The sequence below is a fragment of the Notolepis coatsorum genome (genome assembly GCF_963971535.1).
Source record: "Notolepis coatsorum genome assembly, chromosome: 2".
Lineage (NCBI taxonomy): Eukaryota > Metazoa > Chordata > Actinopteri > Aulopiformes > Paralepididae > Notolepis > Notolepis coatsorum.
In genome coordinates this window covers 227,642,773-227,667,437 of record NC_140166.1, presented here as the reverse complement: position 1 = coordinate 227,667,437, position 24,665 = coordinate 227,642,773, and the positions used below count along the sequence as shown (strand labels likewise).

The following is a 24,665-nucleotide window of genomic DNA, read 5'->3' as shown; positions in this document are numbered from 1 at the left end:
GGCGCCTTTGTAGTCTGTCATCGTTTTGAGCCCCTGCCACATAGCTCTAGAGTCAGCTTGTTCAAACTGGAGTTCAATTTTATCCCTGTAGCGCCGTTTGGCCTCTGACACTGTCCTCCTTACGTTGTGTTGCGCCACCTTGTGGTCGTTCATGTTGCCTGCCACTAGGCCGTCATTGTATGCTTTGGTGCGCTCTCTCAGAGCTTCACGGACGGATTTGTCTACCCAGGGTTTTTGATTTGGGTAAACTTTCATTTTGGTAGTGGGGATTGTTTCTTTCACCCTAGTACAGACATAGTCCAGCACTGTCTCCGTGTAGGCATTAATGTTATCTGTGTCGCGGAATACAATCCAGTCTGTGTTGTGAAACACTGACACTAGTGTATCCTCTGACGTCACATCCCATTTCTGCACCTCTCGCGAGACTACGGGAGTACTTTTAATTCTTTGTCTGTACTTTGGTGTAAGGAAAATGGATGCGTGATCTGACTTGCCAAAGCCACTATCAGAATGAGCCTTGTAGCCACCTTTAAATTGCGTGTAACAGTGATCTAGGATGTTACCGCCTCTGGTGTTGCAAGTCACATGCTGGTAGAAATCAGGCAATACCTTTCTCAGATTGGCGCTATTGAAATCTCCCAGTACTAAAATGGCGGCGTTAACGTTCAAGTTTTTCAAGTTTCAAGTTTCTTTAATAGTTGTCATACAGAAGTACAGAATACTTTTGTACAAAATGCTTCTTACTGTTGCGCTCCAGAGACTGTGCATGACAAGATAAGTATGAAATAAAAACATAGTAAAAATTAGAAGAAAAAAAAAAAAAAAAAGAGGTCACAGTGTTCAGTTTAGACATATGTACAATGTTCGTAGACGTAGTTACCATACAATATACAATACTGTGCAGTGTACTAATATACAATACTATATAGTGCAAGGCATAAATGGACAAGGTGCAGTTTAGGTACAATTCACAGTAGGTGTACGAGTTGTAGTGCAAATCCTTTATCAATAAATATAAAGTGTAAGTGTGTTTGTGTGATCTAAAGTGTGGAGAGTGGGTGCTGCAGTGTGTTGTTTGTTTGAGTGAGTGTGTGTGTGCGTGTGGGTGTGTGTGCTGTGTGCATTTGATGGTTGTTGCATAGTGATTATTGTTCGTTTAGCGATTATTGTTCGTTTAGCAGCCTGATGGCCTGGGGATAGAAGCTCCTTCTGAGTCTTTCTGTGCTCGCCATAAGACTCCGGTATCGCTTGCCTGACGGCAGCAGTTCAAAGAGGCAGTTGTTCGGGTGGCTCGAGTCCTTAATAATTCTCTTAGCCTTCCCCTTGCACCGCTTGTTGTAAATGTTCTGGAGGGTGGGAAGCCCCCCTCTAATTGTGCGTTCGGCTGAACGTGTCACTCTTTGTAGTCTGCTACGGTCTTGTTCGTCGCTTGTATATTGTTTACCTCGTCGTGTAGTCTGGAGAGCGCGGCGTTGTTGTTGGCTTGCGGTGGAATATACACTCCGACCAGGATGATCGCCGTTAACTCCCTCGGGAGGAAGAAAGGACGACACTTGATGGTTATATATTCCAGTTCTGGGGAGCAGTGATTGGATAATTCCTTCACATTCGTTGGATCACTCCAATTTTTGTTAAACATGAAGGCAATACCTCCACCACGTTGTTTACCGGACTCTGATTGTGTCCGATCCTTCCTATGGATAAAGAAATGATCCGCTGGTTGAATCGCGTGATCTGGAACCTCCGGTGTTAGCCATGTTTCGGTGAAGCAAAGGACATTGCAGTCCCTAACGTCTCTTTGATATTGAATCCTTGCTCGGATGTCATCCAGTTTATTGTCTATTGATTGTACATTGGCTAGCAATATACTGGGAAGTGGTGTACGGTGTCGTCTGGATCTCAGCCTGTTTCGGATCCCAGACCTTTTTCCTCGTCTTCGCGGCGGCTTTTGGTGGTCTTGTCCATGGCCGGCATAACAAAGGATCTCGGTGGGCCATTTCTGCTGTTCAGCGATCCGATCCAGAGAGCAATCCAAACGGTAAGTTTTTCTTAATCCAATGTCAATGATTGACTGACGGTCATACACATATAATGCACCAACAGTTGGTGCAAATAAAACTCCTAATACTATAAAAATTAACAAAATAAAGCACAGTCTCGTCGGAGCGATCAGAGAGGCAGCCATCAGAGCAGCGCCAGGTCTTTCACAGACACAGACAGACACCCCTACCATGATAATATCTGTACAAACGAAATGTAGGACATTTTTAACTAGATAATTTTAAAAAGGAAATACCCGGCACTCCATAACCACTTTGATGAACAGCGCGATCATGAGAATAATAATAGGAATAACTCTCTCATGACAGAGTGGATGGCTCTTAAAAGAGCCTTTGGGTTAATCTTCAGTGAACAGCATAGTTTACTTGGAGCTAGTGTACTTGGTCACAGCCTTGGTTCCCTCAGACACAGCGTGCTTCGCCAGCTCACCGGGGAGCAGCAGACGCACAGCGGTCTGGATCTCCCTGGAGGTGATGGTGCGACGCTTGTTGTAGAGAGCCAATTTCGAGGCTTCTCCAGCGATGCGCTCGAAGATGTCGTTAACGAAGGAGTTCATGATCCCCATGGCCTTGGAGGAAACGCCGGTGTCGGGATGAACCTGCTTCAGGACTTTGTAAATATAAATGGCATAACTCTCCTTCCTGGACTTTCTGCGCTTCTTGCCACCCTTTGCAGTTGTCTTGGTGACGGCTTTCTTGGAGCCCTTCTTGGGCGCTGGCTTGGCTGGTTCAGGCATATTCGACGGCTTATCAGAATCGAATGGTGACGGTTGCTTACGTTTCCTGCCTTATTTATAGGAGGTCGATGCAAATAGTACTGCGTGGCTTCTACGATACGATTGGTTGGGCGTGGCGCACGTGTGTAAAGCTAATAGGACATGCATCTCTCTCATCATGGATAAAAAGGGAATGATAAGACAATGTACACATTGACAATATTTTGGTTTATTATTTGGCAGTGCTGGGAAAAGTATTGAGCAAAAGTCTAAATACACTAATAGAATAGTACTGCAAAAAGTCCTCAATTTAAAGTACTTCTCATTTAAATAGTTTCTAATCAAGTAAAAGTATACATACAAGTATTAAAGTATCCTAGACCTACACTATATATATATAATCAAAAGTAAAGATATTTGTTCAATAATAATGTGCTTAAGACTATATTGATCCAGTCTCCTGGTTGTACCACAACATCCAGGTCAACCACCATGTTATAAACAGATGATTATGACTATTGATGTTTGTGCTGTCAGGAACACAACTCCCCAATGTTAGCCTCCTCTCTCCATTGACTTCCATGGTGAAATTGAACACGGAAAAGTCACTGCAATTGCACTTAGTCAAGAAGGCAAATCAAAAACGATTTGTTTACACTAGCAGATCTCACCATCACTGTTTCAAATACATATCTGCATGCAATTTTTCTTTCAACAATGTCTTACTGTCTCCCAATCTGGTCCCTCACAACAAAGGAAATTACAGAACCCATAGCAAGACTTTACAATAGCGCTTATACAATTCATGGTAAATGTCCACCCTGTACTCACCACTGAACTGCACTCTCACACTCCTCTGCTACAACTTTTCAGACCGACACAAAAAATCTAACCACTAAATTATCTTTTATGCTCAGAAATAACTCTTCCCCGACACTCACAGCTTTACTCCCAAGACACAATACAAGTCAAGATCGCATCACCAGATCAATCTCACATGCACTAATTCCAGTACCGGCTTACAAAAATAACTATGGAATAAGATCATTTTTCCACACAAACACTAACATTTGGAACGAGATCCCATTCCACATCAGAACAATAACCTCCATCTCACATTTCAAACAGGCCTACAAACAACATCTGATGCTAGAACACATCTGTAATCATTGATCTGACTCTTTCATATAGGTCTTAATCTGGTTGATACTGTCGATTTGTATTGACTGCTATGACTGTATGTTTGTCCTTGCTGTCCACAATGACTATAATGCAATGTCTTTGTCAGGATTATATGATTGTATGTAGTGCAACTGCCTATTTGTTTTGTATTTAAATTATTGTTTCATGTGCTGCAGAACAGGAACCTGCTGAAAAACTGTTTGTAACTGAGTCAGGACAGTTTAAATGTACATTGTGAAATGTCCTTTTTTTTTTTTACCATTTCCTGTATAAATAAAGTAAAATAAAAAAATAAATGAAAAAATATTAAATTGTATGTTAATTTACCTTAATTGTCCACATACAAACATAGTCTTATTCTAAATTTGGAATGTAAGAGATGGTCTTGTCACTATAGTCTTACATGTGAAGTGTTGATTAAAAATATATAATATATAAACTGTATGTTAGCAATGTACAATAACACTGTACACACCGTATACACTGTTTTTGGACTATATTACACGTAAAACACGTAAAACGTATGCCTCGCAAAGTGCAGATATGAAGTTTTCCCCCTTTTTTTATGGATTTAGGTTTTGTTCTTCATCAATGATAAAGTTCTCTCCACGTTTGATATATTGGCCATTCAGACTGTAATTGTGATGGGGAATATGCTCATATTTTTGGTATCATAACCGATTAGGCCAACAATGACTTGTGTTAATTAAGCAATATCACAGCTATATTTATATTTCGACCCTGCGTCTTGCTGACAGCCCTGTGATATAATAACAGCATGTCACGAAGTGAGCTATTGCTTTTATAAAACGGTTACCAAGTAGCCTAATATGAAAGTAAGATTTACACTTACATTTATTAATACATAATAATGTTCCAAATAGAATTTACTTTGATTTACATTCATCTGTATGCTGCCATTTATTGTGCACCAACTGGCACAGGTAGAGATGGTATAAACAGCAGACTTATTTCTTGAAGAGGTGGCAAGATGGTACAAGGCAGAGCAGATTGCTTTGAGCTACCCCGTTTTATAATTATTGGCCATGGCCTGGGTGAATATGTTATTTCTTAGCCAGCCGGTGTGCGTCAAAACTTTGATACACACGTAGTTTGGCTCAAGATGAATCACCATTCTAAATTATTCTGCTATCCAACACAACCCATATAGCTGGCTTGTTAGACAGACATCTCATGGACAACTGCATGAGACTTGGATTGCAGGTTGTAAAATAGTTTGTAAACAGATGTTTTGCTCCAAATCTCCATTAACTTCAATTCATCAAGTATTGTGGCCATTTATGAGGTTTACCACAGTGGAGATATGCAAGAAGAAACCAAAGTATTCATGAATTCAAGGCATCACAGTACGAGTTATACTTTTTGGGTTAAGTTCTCATTTAGCCAGTAGAGGGCAGAAGAGTTTCAGCCATGAGTTTGTTCTGCTTTACTCTCTTCTTGACACAGGGCTTTCATCGAATTACATTGCAAAACTCTGTTGTACTCCCCAAGATGTTATTTTATATTTTAGAACTCGAGGGATGATGATTATCAACCGATTTAGTCTAGTTCTACATGTGCCATTTAGGAGTTATATACTCACAACTATAGTTAGGACATGCATGTACTTTGTACACCAACTCATTGTATTACACTGATACAGGCATTAGATCACCATGTATTTGTCCCTTTAAAATAAATCAAATAAACTAAACCCACGTTGTATAATAATATAATATAATAATAACATTGTATAATAACTAAAATATATACACACAATTGAATAAGGAATATACTTTCATAGTTATTGAAGTGGCTCTTAAAAGAGCCTTTTAGGTAGGGAATATACGAGGAGTCCTATTTAAGCGCGCTCTCCACGGATGCGGCGGGCCAGCTGGATGTCTTTGGGCATGATGGTCACCCTCTTGGCGTGGATCGCGCACAGGTTGGTGTCCTCAAACAGACCGACCAGATAAGCCTCACTAGCCTCCTGAAGAGCCATGACAGCGGAACTCTGGAAGCGCAGATCGGTCTTGAAGTCCTGCGCGATTTCTCTCACCAGGCGCTGGAAAGGCAACTTGCGGATCAGCAGTTCGGTGGACTTCTGATAACGACGGATCTCTCTCAGAGCCACGGTACCGGGCCTGTAACGATGGGGCTTTGTTTGTTTGTACAGAGTCTCCCCCCCCTCAATGTACAGTTTTGCTTGTCTATACAGTGTGCCCCCCCCCCCCCCCCCCAACCACCTCCAATGTAAATTACCGAGTATGGTTGTCAATATCCCAGTGTACCCAACCCCCCCCACCCAACCTCCTCCAATGTACAGTTTCTACGTCAAATGTATATACTCCCTTTTCTTGACTCCTTCTGTATCACAAACAGTACTGTATTTGCAAATCTGGTATGTCATAAATGTATAGATGTAGCAGTACTGACTATCTGTATGTCATGTATGTCATATATGTCCTGATGAATTGAAAATGGGGGACCCTGGTGGAAACAAGACGAAAGTCTTTCTCTGGTCTGCATCCCCTTAACAATTGTGTGTATTGAGCTGTACTGTATTGTACCCATTCTGCAATCTGTTAATAAAGTTTTCAATCAATCAATCAATCAGCCGGGGCGCTTTTACGAGCAGCCTTGGTAGCAAGTTGCTTCCTAGGAGCTTTTCCTCCAGTGGATTTACGAGCAGTCTGCTTGGTTCTAGCCATTATGCTACTTCAGTTAATTCTTTCTAAAATAGAAGGAAATAATGTAACACAATACTACAAAACATGGCTTTATATTGTCGGTTCAGTGGGGGCGCGTCTTATGCTGATTGGTCTATATCTGTGTCGCCATTATAATTTCCTTTCCAACGCCTAAATCGTCTATCATTGGTGGAAAGGTATATGAAAAGTCCGCCAAAATGTAAACCCAACCTCCTCTCCGTCCGTCTCTGATTGGGTGATGATGATGGACAAAATATATTTGACCAATAAGAATGAGCCTTGCACGAACGTTAGTGGGGAATAGAACCTAGATTAAACTCACAAGCAGGTTTATCATCTGGATAATCATAATATTCAAATGATGATGTGTTGAACACATATTATGCAGGTGCATTATTAGGATCTGAATAGTGACATCGTCGTCATCACATGTCTCTATACCTTGTTTATTAATTATATCGTGTTAATTTCCGGAACATAATTTGAAAACAATGAAAGAGATTCAGTTAAAAACAGAAGGACATTCTAATTATATTGCTGTGAACCACTTCTCCACTAGAAGTTAGCACAATTAAATAATGTATTATGATAATATTCTGGGTTCACTCTCTCCTCTGGTATCTCCACACCAGTTATGGAATTCTGGACTAAATCATATCCAATACATATTCTCAGATGTGGGTTCCTGGGACAACAAAAGGTGGTTCCTGGTCTATTTTAGTATCAGAGGGTTTTTGACTAACGCAACTGTTTTAGATTCGATTCAAATGTAGCCATTATAATACAGCACAACTAAAATGTTTGGCATCCAACAAGAGTAGTGCAATAGCGATATTTAATGAAGTGATTACACAGGGTATAACATTATATACATGGTATTATGAATTGTATGATATATTAGATGTAGGTATAGAATTGTGCATTGTTCAAAGCGACTAACTAGTGACTATACCAAGATTATTCAGTAAGGTGATTTGTTGCTCCCAGGTGGAAATTGTAGGTGTGAAGACAGTACATTTAAATAGTCATAATAGGCATGGTTATAGATAGAAGTATTGCTTTCTCGGTAATATGTGGGTGGCTCTGAAAAGAGCCTTTGTGGAGTTTGTCGAAGAGGCTAAATAATTTACTTCTTGGCAGCCTTCTCGGTCTTCTTGGGCAGAAGGACAGCCTGGATGTTGGGCAGCACACCACCCTGGGCGATGGTCACTCCTCCCAGGAGTTTGTTGAGCTCCTCGTCGTTACGCACAGCCAGTTGCAGATGACGGGGGATGATACGACTCTTCTTGTTGTCACGGGCAGCGTTTCCAGCCAACTCCAAGATCTCAGCGGTCAGATATTCCAGCACAGCGGCCAGATAAACCGGGGCACCGGCTCCAACACGATGAGCATAGTTGCCTTTACGCAGCAGTCTGTGGACACGACCCACGGGGAACTGAAGCCCGGCGCGAGAGGAGCGAGTCTTGGCCTTAGCTCTGGCCTTTCCTCCAGTCTTGCCTCTTCCAGACATATTTATTATTCTCTTACGTTAAACGAGTTAGAAAATGAATGCGGTGAGTTGGAGAGACCTCTTATAGTCAGTCAGACTTGTGTTTTCTCACCCAATCAGGGGAGATGTTTTGTTGGCGGTTTTTCCAAAAGACCAGTCCTCCAATAATCGTGTGAGATGTAGGCGGAGTAACGAACTCCCAGAGCTGAGACCAATCAGCAATGACTGCGCCTCCGCGTTAGTATGGCCAGAGTTTCGTCACACCAGCGTATTATTCTTGTTGAAGTGAAGACTAAAACGTAGTTTCTCATAATGGCAAGAACTAACTGATATAACTGATATAATAGTTATCGATTACACTGCTGACAAGTAATACATATGACCCTATGATTAAAAATAAATACAATTCGAACTATCATGTTTGCTCCTTGTCTGGACTCCATTTGGGTTAAGCCTGCATGCTTTCCCCATTTCCAAAATGGTTTCGTCAGTGTGGTCCGGTCCATGGTGCTGAAATAGGTTCGCGCCCTTTAGATTTCCAGTGCCTACAAGTAGCGAATCCACGCTTCCAAACATTTTTTTTTATTTACATACCTGTATACTATATCTATATTCCTTTCCTACTCTTACTCGTTACCCATACCCTGCTTGCCAGTATGTACCATAGTGTCTTTATAGCTGATCACTGTACATATTAATACTACAACTCTGTACAGTACATACATCTGCTTAGCACTATTACTCAGTTGTACTCATTTATAGCTAGTTTATTCACCTGTATACATAGCATATTACTATTGCATTTAACTGTTATATTTGCACTATAGTTTGATGCCTTCTTTACATTGTACTGTAATTGCATTGTATGATTTCAATAGATTTGAATCTAATATATTACTTACAAAGTGTTGTACGAATAATCTTGAGGCATATCAATTTAATTGTAATTGTTCAGGAAGCCCTGCTGTGAGATGAGACTAAGTGTACTGGTCACTGAAACGTCTTTCACGGTCGTCCTCTCACTATTAAAATCACCATGAGTTAGTAAGTTTTACATTATATGTACACACTGTAGTTACACGGCAATTCCAATGCAGGAATAACCTAGCAACGTCAGGAACCGTAGGCATTGCATCAGTGACTGGATTAAATTAAATGCTAAAACAAATTCGGTGCTATGCCTGAGTCAACTCAGTTTAATACTCTTCACAAATAAACGTATGTAGAGTGTGCTCATTCAGTGATATGGTGGGTGGCTCTGAAAAGAGCTTTTGGGTTTTGGATAGTTAGGGTTGAATGAAAGTCTAGCCGCCGAAGCCGTACAGAGTGCGTCCCTGTCTCTTCAGAGCATAGACCACATCCATGGCGGTCACGGTCTTTCTCTTGGCGTGTTCGGTGTAGGTGACGGCATCACGGATCACATTCTCCAGGAAGACCTTGAGAACACCACGAGTCTCCTCGTAGATGAGACCGGAGATACGCTTCACTCCGCCACGACGAGCCAGACGACGGATAGCGGGTTTGGTGACTCCCTGGATGTTATCACGAAGCACTTTGCGGTGACGCTTAGCGCCCCCTTTACCAAGTCCCTTACCTCCCTTTCCTCTTCCACTCATTGTAACGTATGTAAGAAAACAAACGAATGTAGCAACTGGCCAACCGCCTGCTTCTTTGAACCCTCTCTGAGGACGTGGTTGAGACCAAGAAGCGCGCAGGGACAAGTGTGGAGGGAGGGTTTGAGGTTTACGTCTGAACATGTTTTGAGGAAGTGTTGTTTTCCCAATACAATACATCATCCTGAGAACCAGGGGAAAAAGTGTTGTCACTTGTATTATTTTTTTTAAACATTTAACATATATATATATATATATATATATATATATATATATATATATATATATATATTTTACTTAACTCTTTACAAGATGTGCACTGTAGTGCACAACCGGACTTCATTGATCGTAAAACAATAAGTATCATAAGAATATTTTGGAATTATGAAAATTGCATCCACATTGTCTTTTAACTGGTCAAAAGTGTGTGTGTGACAACGAAGAAAAGAAAACTTCTAATTTGATTCTTGTGAATTGTTCCTGTAGCAGGCAGGCCCCTTTTCTGAAGTAGACCAGTGTTCCTCTGGGAACCGTGTCAGTCAAGTACATGACTGAATTACCACATATTCCCATCTGTTCATCTGTGTCATTCTTCCATGTTTGCTCCGATTAAAAACCTCAGATCCCTACATTTGGTTTTGGCCCATGAAGCTGTCTTTATCAACTTCATGTGGCTCAGTGCATTGCTATACTGAGATATATTGTTTGTATATGTGATATAAATGGATGCTTGTGCCCTGCTAGTGAAATATATTGTTTGTATGTGATATAAATGCATACTTGTGCGTTGCTACACTGAGATAGTCTCATGTATCTGCCATGACCGACTACCTTGTTGTTGTTGTCCTTACAGTATGCTATGCTGTAATTTGACCAGAACAAAGCTTCTTTGTGGGTAGTGTACTAATATTTCATAACTGTCCTTTCAGAAAGCACTGAGCACACTACAGGTAATAGTTCAGACCTCCTTCTTGAGTGTTATACAGAGACAAATATATAAATAAGATGAAGAGGGTGGGGTATGCTATTGACCTAAATAATATACATCTGTATTTTAGATTTGTTCACTGGAAGAAGACGTATCATCCCCGGTCATCTGCAGCTGGCTGTGCGTAATGAAGAGGAACTAAACTAACTCCGGCGTGTTCCCCAAGAAGACTAATTACATGCGCAACATTGACAAGACAAATTAACCAAACCGGTCTGAATACATGCAATTGTGCTTATGTACTGTTTCCATAAATGGGATGAATGAATACTTAAAGTCTTTATGTTGACGAGGAAATGTGTTGTTTTGTAATCCATTGTAACTAATGCATCGTTCTGCCGTGGTTTGATTTGATCAGTCGGCTAGACTGAAAGTTTAGCAATATATTGTAACTATATATAACTTTATATATAACTATATATATATATAATTTTAGACAATAATTGTGATTCATATCATCCAGCCCTCCGGCTCATTGAAACAGTACCATAGCAGTCATTACGAGGTAACAAATGCACCATGATGGCAGCAATTTATGAATTTCCACATGTATGGATGTGATATGCAGTCTGATCTATATTTTAATTAATCATTAATTAGCAATATGATTATATACAAATTGGCTTGGAAGGAGTGAGACTCAATGTTCCCCGTCTGGTTCAAATAACTACAGATCGAAAAATGAAATACATGTTTTGTATAATTAGAAGACTCCTTCCGAAAAATGAAATACATGTTTTGTATAATTAGAAGACCCCTTCCCCTCAATGTATACTATTACATTAGAATGCATTGTTCCTTCATGGGAAATGGTGGTTGGCTCTTAAAAGAGCCTTTTGATGTGAACAATGTTCTGCTTGGACGCTTACTTCTTCTTGGGAGCTGCTTTGGGCTTGGCAGCCTTCTTCGCTGGAGCCTTTTTGGGAGCAACAGGCTTTTTCGCCTTCTTTGGGCTCTTGGCTACTACCTTCTTGGGACTTGTAGTATCCGAAACTTGTTGATGCCGTAAGCTTCAGACGCTCTCAGTCTTTGAATCCTCCCGTTCTATATCCACGCACAAGAAAAGCACCGACCACGAAGTAGTGTCAACTATTTAATGTCCAACTCGGCTTTACACGTTCTTGTTTCCTATTTATACATAGAGCAGCGAGATTAACAAAGTTTATCCAGAGAGAGGTCTAAAAACTGTCTGGCTCCACTCTCTCATCACTTGGCCTGAACACCGGTAAAATCTGCGTTGTTTTCTTTCTAAACCAAAAGCTGTCACCTTGCCGCAGCTGACAGTAATCAATGACATCACCGTTATCCTGTCAAACTAAAAGTCCCTCGGCCTATCAGCCAAATATCCTGTAAGAAACAAACTAACAACAAAGAAAACATTTTAACTTCTATAATAATAATATCCATCTATTTATCCTATGAAATACAAGGCCAAAATGCTTTTCTATTAACTGCTATTAACTGAAATTACTCTTAATTACCAGACTAGGCATTTAGGCACCTACATTTCCGGCCCCTAATTGTTATCAACAGCCTTGAAACAATTACCCAAAAATATAAACTTAAGGCGTCTAAATGTCATTTAACTTAAACATCACAATCTAAAGTCTCAAAATTAAACTAGACTGAAGAAGTGAAGATCTTGATTTTCGCTCTGCCCATGACAGAGACTTGACTTCGGTTCATCATCTTTTTCTCCCCACCCGAGGTGAGGCTTTGCCTTCGGAATAAAGTTCATCAAAAGTCCTCAGACTCGTGAAGAAGGACGAGCTTGGTTATTGGGCGACGAAGCTCGTTGGTCTTGGTCTTGACTGTCACTTGGCGAACAAAACCTCTCTTGTCAGGAAAGGTCTCCACGATCCTCCCAAGTGGCCATGAATTTCTGGGCGAAGTATCATCCACGATCAGCACCACGTCACCTTTACTGAAGTTTCTTCTAGGTGTGGACCACCTTTGTCGTTCTTGGAGCTGGGTGAGGTACTCCTTGCACCAGCGTTTCCAAAAAACGTCTGTGATGTACTGAACTTGTCGCCATCTGCGTCTAGCGTACTGATCGTCTTTATTGAATACTCCGGGTGGTAGTTGGGGCTTGACCTTGAGTAGCAACAAGTGGTTGGGCGTTAAAGCCTCCAGGTCGTTGAGATCCGTCGATGCCTTTGTGATGGGTCTGCCGTTTATGATGGCTTCGGCTTCACACAACAGAGTGTGAAGCCCCTCCTCATCCAAGGTTTGTTCCTTCACTGTTGTATTTAGAACTTTCCGTACGGAACGGATCATCCTTTCCCAGCTCCCTCCGTGATGAGAGCCTGCTGGCGGGTTGAAGTGCCATTGGATACCTTTCTGCTGCAAGGTTTTCTCTATCTCGTTGGTATTCCACGTCTTCAACGCTTTCTTTAACTCAGTGTCAGCTGACCTGAGGTTGGTTCCATTATCCGAGTACATCTCTCTTACTTGTCCTCTTCTCGCAAGGAATCTCCTGATTGCGTTCAGGCATGCATCTGTGTCGAGTGAAGATGCTACCTCTAGATGCACGGCTCGTATAGCGAGACACGTAAAGATGACTCCGTATCTTTTTGCCTCCCCTCTTCCTCTTTTCACTAGGAATGGGCCGAAGTAATCAACGCCGACTCTTGTAAAGGGGGGGTCGTCTGGCAGGACCCTGCAGGTAGGTAGGTCTGCCATGAGTTGCTGTCCAGTTGTTCCATGTAGCCTTTTGCAGGTGACGCACTTATGCAAAAAACGTCTGATGGCTCCATTTGCTCCAGGTATCCAGAACCTTTGACGCAGCTGAGCCAACATGTGATTTCTTCCTGCGTGAGCTGTGTTGTCGTGAATATGTCTCAGCACAAGCCTTGTGATGTGCGAGTCTTTGGGCAAGATTACTTGCTGCTTGGCTTCGTCAGGCATTGCCGCTCGGCTCAGCCTTCCTCCTACTTTCATGATTCCATCCTCCAGTATTGGATTCAACTTGAAGAGTGAGCTACTTTTCTTCACCCTTCCTTGTTCCACTAGCATTGTCAAATCTTCTTTGAAGGTTCGTTTCTGGGTGTGCTTGACAATTTCTTTTTCTGCCATGGCTAGATCTTTGCAGGTGAGGCCTGTTCCTTGGAAAGCCTTTTTGAACCGGCTCACTTTGCTTTTTCCATCTGGTGCCTTTCTCTCTTCTTTCAGCTCTTTAAGCAGGACCTTCAGCTTCAGAAACCAGGCAACAGCGCGTTTAAGCCTTGTCCAGGATGAGAAATGGTTCATCAACTGTCCTGTTGCGTCTTTCGGCTCTTCCGCCTGAATGACATGCACTTGAGCTACTCCTTTGATCTCCAGATCATCGACGTCCAGCATTCCAGGATCTGGGTTCTTGGGCCACTGGTCTTGTGAACAGTGCAGGAAACTTGGTCCCGACAGCCAGCTTTGTTCCTTCAGGAATGCGTCAACAGTCTGTCCTCTTGAGACGAGATCTGCGGGGTTCACAGTGGTATTGACATACCTCCACTGTGAGGTCTGAGAATGCTCCAGGATAGCTATGACTCTATTAGTCACAAATGTCTTGAATCTTGTGCTTTCGCTGTTCAAGTACTTCAGCACAGCTGTGCTGTCGGTCCAAAAGATAGAATCTTGCAGCTCGAGTTCGAGCTCTTTCTTGAGAAACTTGTCCATCTTGACGGCAGCTACGGCCGCGGTCAACTCCATCCTTGGTATGGTTGGAGACTTTAAGGGTGCGACCCTCGCCTTTGCCATCATCAGGGCAGTTTGAACTATGCCAGTCGCGTTGCGCAGTAGCAGGTAGCTTGTTGTTCCATAAGCCTCTAGACTTGCGTCGGCGAAGTGGTGGAGCTGTGCGGAGACTGGAGCTCCAAACTGCTTCGTCTTGATGCATCTGTCCACTCCGAAGTTCTCAAGCCTTTGCAGTCCTGAGATCCATTTTTCCCATGTCTGGATGATGTTATCTGGTAGCTCCTCGTCCCAGCCATACTTCTGCCTGCAAATATCCTGTAGGAGTATCTTGGCGGGCAGCACCACTGGAGCGAGAAACCCCAAAGGGTCGAAGATAGAGCTGACGAGGGAAAGCAGGCCTCTCCTAGTGTGCGGGCGATCTTTGAGGTTGATCTTGAACCTGAACTGGTCTGATTCGGCGCACCACTGGATCCCCAATGCTCTCTCCACCGGCAGGTTGTCTTCGTCTAAGTCCAGGTCTTGAAACCCTTGGGCTCTTTCTTCTTCGGGGATCGAGTTGAGCAACATTCGGCTATTGCTCGACCATTTCGTCAAGCGAAATCCACCTTTTGCCAACATCTTTCGTAAGCCAGCACAAAGAGTGATGGCTGTCTCTTCGTCGGCGGTCGACTTAAGACAGTCGTCGACGTAAAAGTTCTTCTTGACTGTTTTGGCTGCTTCAGGGCCAAACTCTTCCTCGTGATCCGTTGCACATTTCTGCAGTGCAAACGTTGCAACGCTTGGCGATGATGTTGCACCAAAGATGTGGACTAACATCTTGTGTTCGACGAGTTTCTTTTCGTAGTTCCCTTCAGGCCACCAGAGGAATCTGAAGAGGTCGGTGTCTTCATCGCTGACTCTGACCTGGTGGAACATAGCCTCCACGTCGGCCATGACCGCCACGGTCTCTTGTCTGAACCTTGTCAGGACCCCTATTAGGGAGCTTGTCAGGTCCGGTCCCTGCAGAAGCTGCTGGTTCAGTGATGTTCCTTGAAAGCTTGCTCCGCAGTCGAAGACGACACGTAGATTCTTTTTAACTGGATGTCTGACTCCGTGGTGAGGCAGATACCACTTTCTTCCTTTTGCTGACTCCTGATCAGCGTTGTCGAGTCTCACAGCGTAGCCCTTCTTGAGGATATTATCCATGTACGCCACGTACTCTGTGCAAAATTTGTCGTCTTTCGAGAATCTTTTTCGTAGGTTCAGCGCACGTTGTTCGGCAACTGATCTGCTGTTGGGCAAGCACAGTGTTTTGTTCTTGACTGGCAGGCAAACACTGTAATGTCCATCCACAAGTTTTGAGGATCGTGACACCATATTCATGAACTGGTGATCGTCCTTTGACATCTCGATGTCTTCATCTTGTCCGGCGTCCGGAAAGTCTACTTTGAACTGCTGCTGCCAAAGCTCGTCTAGCCTGGCGACTGAGATCCGATTTGCGGTCACTGCTGTCCGCTTGCTCTTCTGGCTTGCGTCACTTCCGCCTTTGAGCGGTCCATTAACTGTCCAGCCTAGGATCGTTCTGACGGCATATGGTCCTTTGTGCACGCTGCTCACCACTTGGAGCGGCTCCATTGCCTTCGGGACGTTTGCTCCTATGAGCAATCCAACCTGAGCTTGGATAGTGGGAAGCTTCACCTCCTTTAGGTGAGGCCATCGGCTGACATCCTCTTGCCGGGGAATGTTCTCCTTGGAGACGGGAATGGTTTTCCGAGAAAACACCTCTGGAAGCTTGATGAATTGTTTTCCATCCAGGCTGCTTATTTCCAGTCCATTCACAATATTTGTGTCCACAACAGATTCTGATCCCATTGTTCGCAGCAAGATGCTTGCTTTGCGTCCATCCATGTTCAGTTGTGAGATCAGCGACTCTGAGGCAAAAGTAGCTGAGCTACCCGGGTCCAGAAACGCGTACGTCGTTACTTCCTTGGTTCCCTTCTGTGCCTTGACGCGCACTGGAATAATCGAGAGAGCGCAATCTTCCTTTCCGGCCCCAGTGACACCGAAGGCCTCCATCATTTGTACAAGAGCACTTGTCACTTCTTGTTCCGTTGACTTCGCTTCCTCTTGAGAGTCTTTAGAGCGATCTTTAAAGTTGTAGTGAAGCAGTGTGGGGTGTTGTCGAGAGCATTCTTGACACTGCACTTTGTCTGTGCAGCTGTTACTCATGTGACCATGTTTCAAACACGCAAAACATAGACCTTTGCCTTTTAGAAAGTCTATCTTCTCTTTGTGTGGTTTGCTCTTGAGTTTTCTACAAACTGTAAGGGTATGCTGCTCTCCGTTGCAATAGCCACAGGGCTTGCTGTTTACGTCCACTGCAGCGGTTGGAGTCTTTGGTGTTGCACGTTCGTCGCTCTCCTTCATGCCTCTAGTCATTTCAGCCTTGGGGGAGTCAACTGCTGTAGCGTACACCTTTTGTGACTTGTGTGTCCTTGTCTTGTATTCTTTTGTTCTCTGTTGACTTGGTTCTTTTGTGGCTGTAGTGTTGTCCTTTATGTTTCCGTAGAGCGGGTGTAGAGCGTATCTAACTTGCTTGTTGACGAAGTCTACGAAATCCTTGAACTTTGCCCTTTTGTTGGTTCTTTCTTGTAAGTCGCAGGCGTGTCTTCTCCAAGATTCTCTGAGTCTGTACGGTAGCTTATTAGCCAGCGCTCTTATGTTGGATGCGTTTTCCAAGTCCTCCATGTAGCTTATATCCGTCATTGTGTTGGAGCAGCCTGTGAGGTACAATGCAAATGACTGCAATGCTGCACCGTCTTCAGGCTTGATTGTCTGCCACTCCAGAGCCTCTTTGATGTAGGCTTCCGCTATCTTGAAGTCGTCGCCGAAGAACTGTTTCAGCATTTGTTTTGCTTTGGTATAGCCTGCAGTAGGCTCCATGTGAATGCAGCTTTTGACCAGCTCATGTGGTTGTCCACTTGTGTACTGCAACAGAAACTGTAGACGGTCACGATTGTCACTGGTGCGGTCTTCCACTCCATGTTCCATAGATCTGATGAATGTCTTGTATTCTAGAGGGTCACCAGTGAATGTTGGAATGGTGAGCTCAGGAAGTAATGAAGCTTTGTGATTCTTCACGAGGTATTCTGTGACATTCGCCTGTTGGGAGATAGCCTTGCTTAGGCTATGAAGCTCCCATCCTTCTTTTAATTCCCTTTTTGTTGCTTTTAATATGCTGGTCGTTAGTGGTGCTGCTGGAAGCTGCACGTCCTCTGGTGTACTGGGGGGAGGTGGTGAGGCACGCTGATATAGCGGTTGGAAGTTCCTCTCTTCTCTTTCATCTGTCTTTTCAATGTTTAAGACAGTCCTGTCATTTGATGTAGTACATTCATAATTTTCCAGAACTCCCATTTTTGCATCTGACTCAGCGAGAGCGGTCTTCATTGCATGTATTTCTAGCTTTCTTTTTTGTTCTGCTTCAAACCTCACTTCCTCAGCTTGTAGTTGAGCCTCCTTGCATCGTTTTTGTGCTAACCAGTCTGCTTCTTCCTGCTCAAGAGCTAACCTTTCATTTAAAGCGGTGGCCTTTACTTGTAGAGCCGCTCGCTCCATCTGTGCAGTCAGTCTGATTGTATTTGTTGAGCGAGAGCTTGATGAGCATCTACTTGTTACTGTTCCAGACTTAGATTTGGTATCCATATGTTTTTCCTGATTGTTACCATCTTCAGCCGGTTCAGAACGTTTTGTGACCTCTTTCATCCATTCCTCACATTTCCAGAAGAATAAATTCAGTGATTCAATTTTAGGCTCAAAATTCTTCTGATCAGCTTCATATTCTTCCTCTGACACAAAACGACCCAGTTCAGTGTTGACTTGTATTAGCTCTTGTTGCAAATTACTGAAATCAACACGCATTTTATTATTGACAATGCTGACGTTTGCATCATCTTCCTTTAATGTCAATATTTCTTTCATCATGTTATTTAGCGTTGATAATTTGTGTTTGCGTGCCTTTTCACGTTTAGCAGCTTGCTCCTGCATGGCTTTCTCCGTCAATTTGACTATCCTTTTGCCACCGACTTCAATTCCTTCCATATTGATACAGTTATTGAATCACCGGTCGGCAGTCGCTTTCCACAATTAGTAAAATGTCAGTCACCTGGGGAGAGCGCGCAAGCCAGACGCGCGTTTAATTACTTTTACTTTCAATCCGGACCGCAAGCTGTTAGTGTTATGCTTTTTTTTTCATTGATCGTATTCTGTAACGTTAGTTATAGCTCCAATGGGATACGCCACTTTCGGGCTAATTATACAAGATACAGCATAGTACAGCTTACTGTTTGACGTCTTCTTTCGGGCAAATCATACAAGATACATCTTACTTGTTGACGTCTTCTTTTTTCTTTCGTTCCGCGAAAAGTTCCTTTTTCCAGTCAGGCCTGTCCAAATCCAAGTTCCGTTTTTAATGAGCAAGTTTTTAGACAAAATGTAGTATCCGAAACTTGTTGATGCCGTAAGCTTCAGACGCTCTCAGTCTTTGAATCCTCCCGTTCTATATCCACGCACAAGAAAAGCACCGACCACGAAGTAGTGTCAACTATTTAATGTCCAACTCGGCTTTACACGTTCTTGTTTCCTATTTATACATAGAGCAGCGAGATTAACAAAGTTTATCCAGAGAGAGGTCTAAAAACTGTCTGGCTCCACTCTCTCATCACTTGGCCTGAACACCGGTAAAATCTGCGTTGTTTTCTTTCTAAACCAAAAGCTGTCACCTTGCCGCAGCTGACAGTAATCAATGACATCACCGTTATCCTGTCAAACTAAAAGTCCCTCGGCCTATCAGCCAAATATCCTGTAAGAAACAAACTAACAACAAAGAAAACATTTTAACTTCTATAATAATAATATCCATCTATTTATCCTATGAAATACAAGGCCAAAATGCTTTTCTATTAACTGCTATTAACTGAAATTACTCTTAATTACCAGACTAGGCATTTAGGCACCTACAGGACTCTTGGCTACTACCTTCTTGGGACTCTTGGTTACTACCTTCTTGGGACTCTTGGCTACTACCTTCTTGGGACTCTTGGCTACTACCTTCTTGGGACTCTTGGCTGCTACCTTCTTGGGACTCTTGGCTGCTACCTTCTTGGGAGACTTCTTGGCTGCAATAGCCTTCTTAGCTGCAACAGGCTTCTTAAGCTTTTTAGCGGCGACTGGTTTCTTGGCCGCTGGCTTCTTGGCTTTAACCTCAGCCTTCTTGTTGATCTTGAAAGAGCCGGAGGCTCCGGTACCTTTGACCTGGACCAGGGTCCCCTTCGTCACCAGACTCTTGATGGCAGTCTTCACACGAGCCTTGTTCTTATCCACGTCGTAGCCACCGGCAGCCAGAGCCTTCTTTACAGCAGCAAGAGACACGCCGCTCCTCTCTTTGGAAGCAGATACTGCCTCGATGACCAAGTCACTGACGCTGGGACCTGCTTTCGTGGGTCTGGGAGCTGCCTTCTTCTTGACAGCCTTAGCCGGAGCGGCGGGAGCTGGAGCTGGGGCGACTTCTGCCATCTTCTCTCGTTCTCTGCTGCGAAACAAAACAAGCTGAAGTAACTAGGAGCGTCAACAGACTGATAGTGTGGCCGAGGCGGGGGGCTGGTCTTAAACACTGCATGAGAGCCATGTAGACTCAACCAGCCCGGTCCGCCTCTGTACTGTCAAAATGTTCTGTCGCTTGTGTTTTCTCTTCGCATAAAATAGTTAAAATACACAACTATGAAAATTGCAGAAATCTAACGCCAAATGTCCCAGCTAGTAGACACATGTCCCGTCAGAATCAAACTATTTGGAGAAACGTGGTTAATCTGTGAACGCTCCAAAACAATAATGTGTGCCGTCACCACTGTTGTGCAGCTACTTTTTTCTTGTATTTATCTCTTACAATTCTTTAGAGTAAATTAGAATCCGACAAAATCTCGTTTTCCAGCGAGCCGAGCTACCTGACAAGGGACTGAAAGAAAGATGAGTAATCTGGGGTGACGCGTTTTGTTTTAAATTGGTGACTTTTCGGTGTTGGTAAACACAGTCTTTTGTTGGTGGTGGCCTGTAGTGTGGGTGACCTCGACTTCCTTTAGTGGAAGGTTTAATGTGGCCTATATATGGATAAAAAAAAACTGAAATTAGTCCTACCTTTATGAATATGTACCGTATACAAGAAACATAGCTACATTTAGCTTTTTGTTTACAATACAGGCTTTAAAAGACAACTGAAACAACTTCTAACAGCCCTACGCCTGCACATTATGTAGACACACACATACCCATAGTTACTTTTATTTTTACTTTATTGTATTTTTAGTGACAGGAATATTAGTAGCCTATCAAATAGGTGGTAAGAGTATATGGTTTCTCACTGCTTGTGAATTGAGTGCATATTTAATATATAGTGGTATGTAATGTATATTGTACTATGTATGATTCCATTATGATTAGGAATGCGGTATCATGTAATATGTTTGAAAGAAAGTGTTGTCACTTTTTGATTTTTAATTCCACTTGGTTGCTTGTCTGAACATGTCTTATCTGTAACATGTGTTATGTGTGGACCCCAGGAAGAGTAGCTGATGTTTTGCATCAGCTAATGGGGATCATAATAAAATCATACTGTAAGAAAGAAGTACACAAACAGTCCATGCAAGGCCTCTATTTTTAGTGTCTATTGGTGTAGTACATGTTGATACATTCTGAAGAAATGGTTCAAGGAATGAAACATACTATGTTTCTAGTCTACTACCTGTACCATAGTGGGGCATTGGTTTATAGTACACATGGCCCATGGTGAGAACCAGTCCTGTGTAAATGTTGGTGTCATCTGTTTAGTAGCCCAAACAAGAGGAAACCATCGGCTCAACTCAGCATCATCAGAAAACATCTCTTACAAAAATGTATCCTGGCATTCCTATGATAAAAAATTATGCCATGTACCATTGATATCATGGTTTTAAAATGGACTATACCATGTTATTACTGGTTCCATTACATTTACTATGGCTGTACCATGGTACATCATTTATATAATGACTGGTACCATGGTTAAAAAAAAGCACCTCGTGAAACACAAAATAAACGATTGAGCTGCTGATCAGTTTGATCAAAAGTGTCCTTATTGGTAAATGCTGCTCAGAAAAGTTAGGCCCAAATCTGTGATTTTATGTTGTATGACACACACATCTAGAGAAATTGTGACTAGATTTGAAGCATTAACATTACGAGTGGAAAGAGTGGAGAGAGCATGGTGTGGTGTATCAGTGCATTTGTTGAAGTCCAAACCATAGGGGATGCCTGATGAGCAGAGTACCATTTCAGCCAGATGTGGAGGCTGCATATCCTGCGAAACATGGAGGGAGAGGGGACCAGCGATGATCAGTATTGCTGAAGTCATATTTTAGACTTCCGATTGCTGGCGTTTGATGTCAACAATGTTATAAAAGCGTATTGTTGTTGTAATAATGTATTTAACATAGGTATGGGGTAGGGCTGCACGATTAATCGTTTTTTAATCGAAATCGCGATTTGGAATGATGCAATTATCAAATCGCCAAGCCTGCAATTTTTTTTATTTTTTTTATTTAACCAGGAGGACCCATTGAGATACAAGATCTCCTTTGCAAGGTAGACCTGGCCAAGATGACAGCAATAACATTTGCAATACATCACACAGCAATAAAATGTGCGATACATCACACAAGAACATAATACATGTGCATGTATACAATACATCACATGTAAACACAAAGCAGAATAGTCTATACATGATAGTAAAAGTGTATAATACAGGGTAATACAGTAATTTTGCAGTTGGGACCCGACTACAGAAAGCAGCAACATGCTTCTTGTAAAAAAAATAAAAAAATATGTTCTAATCGCATCGCAAATCGCAATATCTGTCAGAATAATCGCAATTAGATTATTTCCCAAAATCGTGCAGCCCTAGTATGGGGTGGTTCATCTTTTTCATTATAATTATATGAGCCTGGAATGTATTATTTTTCGAATAGCATTTCCACTTTGAAAATGCTAAAATAAACATTATCCATGTGTATTATAAAGACCAATAATGTATCATTGATCAAGGTTATAATAGAGCAGGTGATATTCATTTACTGTATAATTGTGATGTACAAGCTAGAATTTTATCCAATCTAGCTACTCGTCAACAACCTAAAAGTCACAGGATTTTGACTGATATATAATTTGCAACTTAATAGCCATCCAAACTATGATTACAGTTGCTAGTCATTTATTAATCAATAAGTAAGATATACAATTCCATCTCCCGACAGACACTGTTACAGGCATATGTTTATAGCCTGTGTTAGAGGGACACCTAGTGGTGCTTGACCGGATGTGATGTGTTGACATGCGCACTGCTGTAACCTCAGTTTAATAAAAGATATACTGAAACATGGTGTCAGAAGCGGGAGCTCCGAAAGAAACAAACGTATAAGGAATAAAACCACGCCATGGCGAGCAACAGCATCCCAGCGCCCGAGGGCATGCGCATGTCTGGGGATTTGGCGAAGAACTGGGATGTTTTCAGGGCAGAGTTTGATGATTTTTTGCTAGCTACCGGTCTGAATGAAAAGCCGAAGCCAGTTCAAGCAGCCACGCTGAGACGGCTAATGGAAAGTGAGTGCCGTCATGTTTATACACACAGCCTCGAGTTGACGGATGATCAACGTAAGGACCCAGCTAATATTTTGCGCGCATTGAGGGATCATTTCAAGCCGGCAAAGAATGTGATCTATGAAAGATACATGTTTGGATGTTGCAAACAGGAGACTGATGAGCCAATAGACTGTTTCCTGACGAGGCTAAAGGAGAGAGCGTCAGCATGTGAATACCGCGCACTGAAGGATGAGCTGATTCGGGACAGGCTTGTGCTGGGTGTCGCAAATGAAGGCACCAGGAGGCGCTTACTGTGGGAACGTGAGTTAACGTTACTAGCGGCGACTGAAATCTGTTGGCTCGCTGAACTGACCGAGAGACATATAAGGGTGATGGCCCCGCCAGCGCAGACAGACAGTGTGAATGCCGCTGACAGACAGAGCGAGAGGCGCGCATTTTAAAGGAGGGCGGCGCCAGCGGAGAGGGAGCCCCAGTGGAGCTGTAAATATTGTGGGGGGAGCCACAAACGGGGCAGAGAGCAGTGCCCAGCCTATAGTAAAACCTGCCGGATATGTGGCATAGCAAATCACTTTGCCAAGGTATGCCAGGCTGGTAGCAGGTCTGACAGAGTAAAAAAGATAAATGTGCTTGAAGATGATGACAAGAAGGGGGAATACTCAGATACAGATGATAGACTGTTTCAAGTCACTGAATGTGTAAATACTGCAAAGGCTCAGCAGGGGCGCAAGTGGTTTGTGAATCTAAGCCTAAATAAAAAAAAAAGCAGCAGTGCCAGCTGGACACAGGCTCTACCTGCAATGTCATGGGCCGCAGGATTAAAGAGAAGCTGTCACCCAGAGCGGCGCTACACCAGAGCACGGCCAGGTTGAAACTATACTCTGGGGAAATCATGCCATCATTGGGAAAATTTCACACTGAATGTGTCATCCGCGGAGAAAAGCACAATCTCACATTTGAGGTAGTCGACACCGAGCAGAAGCCTCTTCTCGGGGGGAGCACGTGCGAACGTCTGGGCCTCGTGAGCTTCACGGTTCCGGATGAACTTAATAAAGTTGATATAAGTCCACCTATGCCCCTCACAAAAGTGCAGCTGCTGAGAGACTATCATGACGTTTTTAATGACCCAATCGAGTCGGTCCCGGGAGTGATACACTTTGAGCTGGATCCTGAAGTGGTGCCGGTGCAGTGCGCACCAAGGAATGTCCCAGTGGCTCTGAAGGAGAGAGTCAAGGAGGAACTTGACAGACATGTCAGGGTCGGCAACATCACGCCTGTGACTGAGCCCACACCATGGATAAGTAACATGGTGACGGTGGCAAAGCCAGATAAAATAAGGATTTGTATCGACCCGAAGCCTCTCAACCAAGCGCTGCGGAGGTCTCACTACCATATGCCTACACCGGAAGATGTGTTGTACAAGTTGCCAAAGGCCCGCCTCTTCACACTGGCCGATGCTCGCGATGCCTTTTTACAGTGCAAACTTGACGACGAGAGCAGCCGTCTGACGACCTTTTGGACGCCGTGGGGTCGGATGAGATGGCTCAAGCTCCTGTTGTGGAAAATGTGT

The 24,665-nt window shown here is 43.1% G+C and overlaps 6 protein-coding genes across 6 annotated transcripts in view; all 6 read right to left on the bottom strand.

Annotated features, from left to right (window-relative positions):
* Positions 1-2,422: 2,422 nt before the first annotated feature.
* On the bottom strand, positions 2,423-2,797 carry LOC311247050 (histone H2B-like; the record flags this gene model as incomplete). Its single annotated transcript, XM_084337343.1, has 1 exon — positions 2,423-2,797. The coding sequence occupies one exon, from the start codon at positions 2,795-2,797 to the stop codon at positions 2,423-2,425; it is 375 nt and encodes a 124-aa protein (XP_084193469.1).
* Positions 2,798-5,819: 3,022 nt separating this feature from the next.
* LOC311223851 (histone H3.2-like) lies at positions 5,820-6,669 on the bottom strand (the record flags this gene model as incomplete). The annotated part of the gene is made up of 2 exons (XM_084308615.1): positions 5,820-6,102; positions 6,614-6,669. 2 exons carry the CDS (start codon positions 6,667-6,669, stop codon positions 5,820-5,822), a joined length of 339 nt encoding a protein of 112 aa, XP_084164741.1.
* Positions 6,670-7,795: 1,126 nt separating this feature from the next.
* LOC311246950 (histone H2A) lies at positions 7,796-8,179 on the bottom strand (the record flags this gene model as incomplete). Its single annotated transcript, XM_084337213.1, has 1 exon — positions 7,796-8,179. The coding sequence occupies one exon, from the start codon at positions 8,177-8,179 to the stop codon at positions 7,796-7,798; it is 384 nt and encodes a 127-aa protein (XP_084193339.1).
* Positions 8,180-9,462: 1,283 nt separating this feature from the next.
* Positions 9,463-9,774, bottom strand: LOC311247092 (histone H4-like; the record flags this gene model as incomplete). Its single annotated transcript, XM_084337403.1, has 1 exon — positions 9,463-9,774. The coding sequence occupies one exon, from the start codon at positions 9,772-9,774 to the stop codon at positions 9,463-9,465; it is 312 nt and encodes a 103-aa protein (XP_084193529.1).
* Positions 9,775-11,624: 1,850 nt separating this feature from the next.
* The window catches only part of LOC311246792 (histone H1-like), a gene marked incomplete at both ends in the record, with an annotated part of 57,152 nt that continues 44,111 nt past the window's right edge, over positions 11,625-24,665 (bottom strand). The window contains one exon of the mRNA XM_084337041.1: positions 11,625-11,722. Coding sequence (XP_084193167.1) covers positions 11,625-11,722 — 98 coding nt within the window. The remainder of the gene's footprint in view (positions 11,723-24,665) is intronic.
* LOC311248892 (histone H1-like) lies at positions 19,415-19,981 on the bottom strand (the record flags this gene model as incomplete). Its single annotated transcript, XM_084338121.1, has 1 exon — positions 19,415-19,981. One exon carries the CDS (start codon positions 19,979-19,981, stop codon positions 19,415-19,417), a length of 567 nt encoding a protein of 188 aa, XP_084194247.1.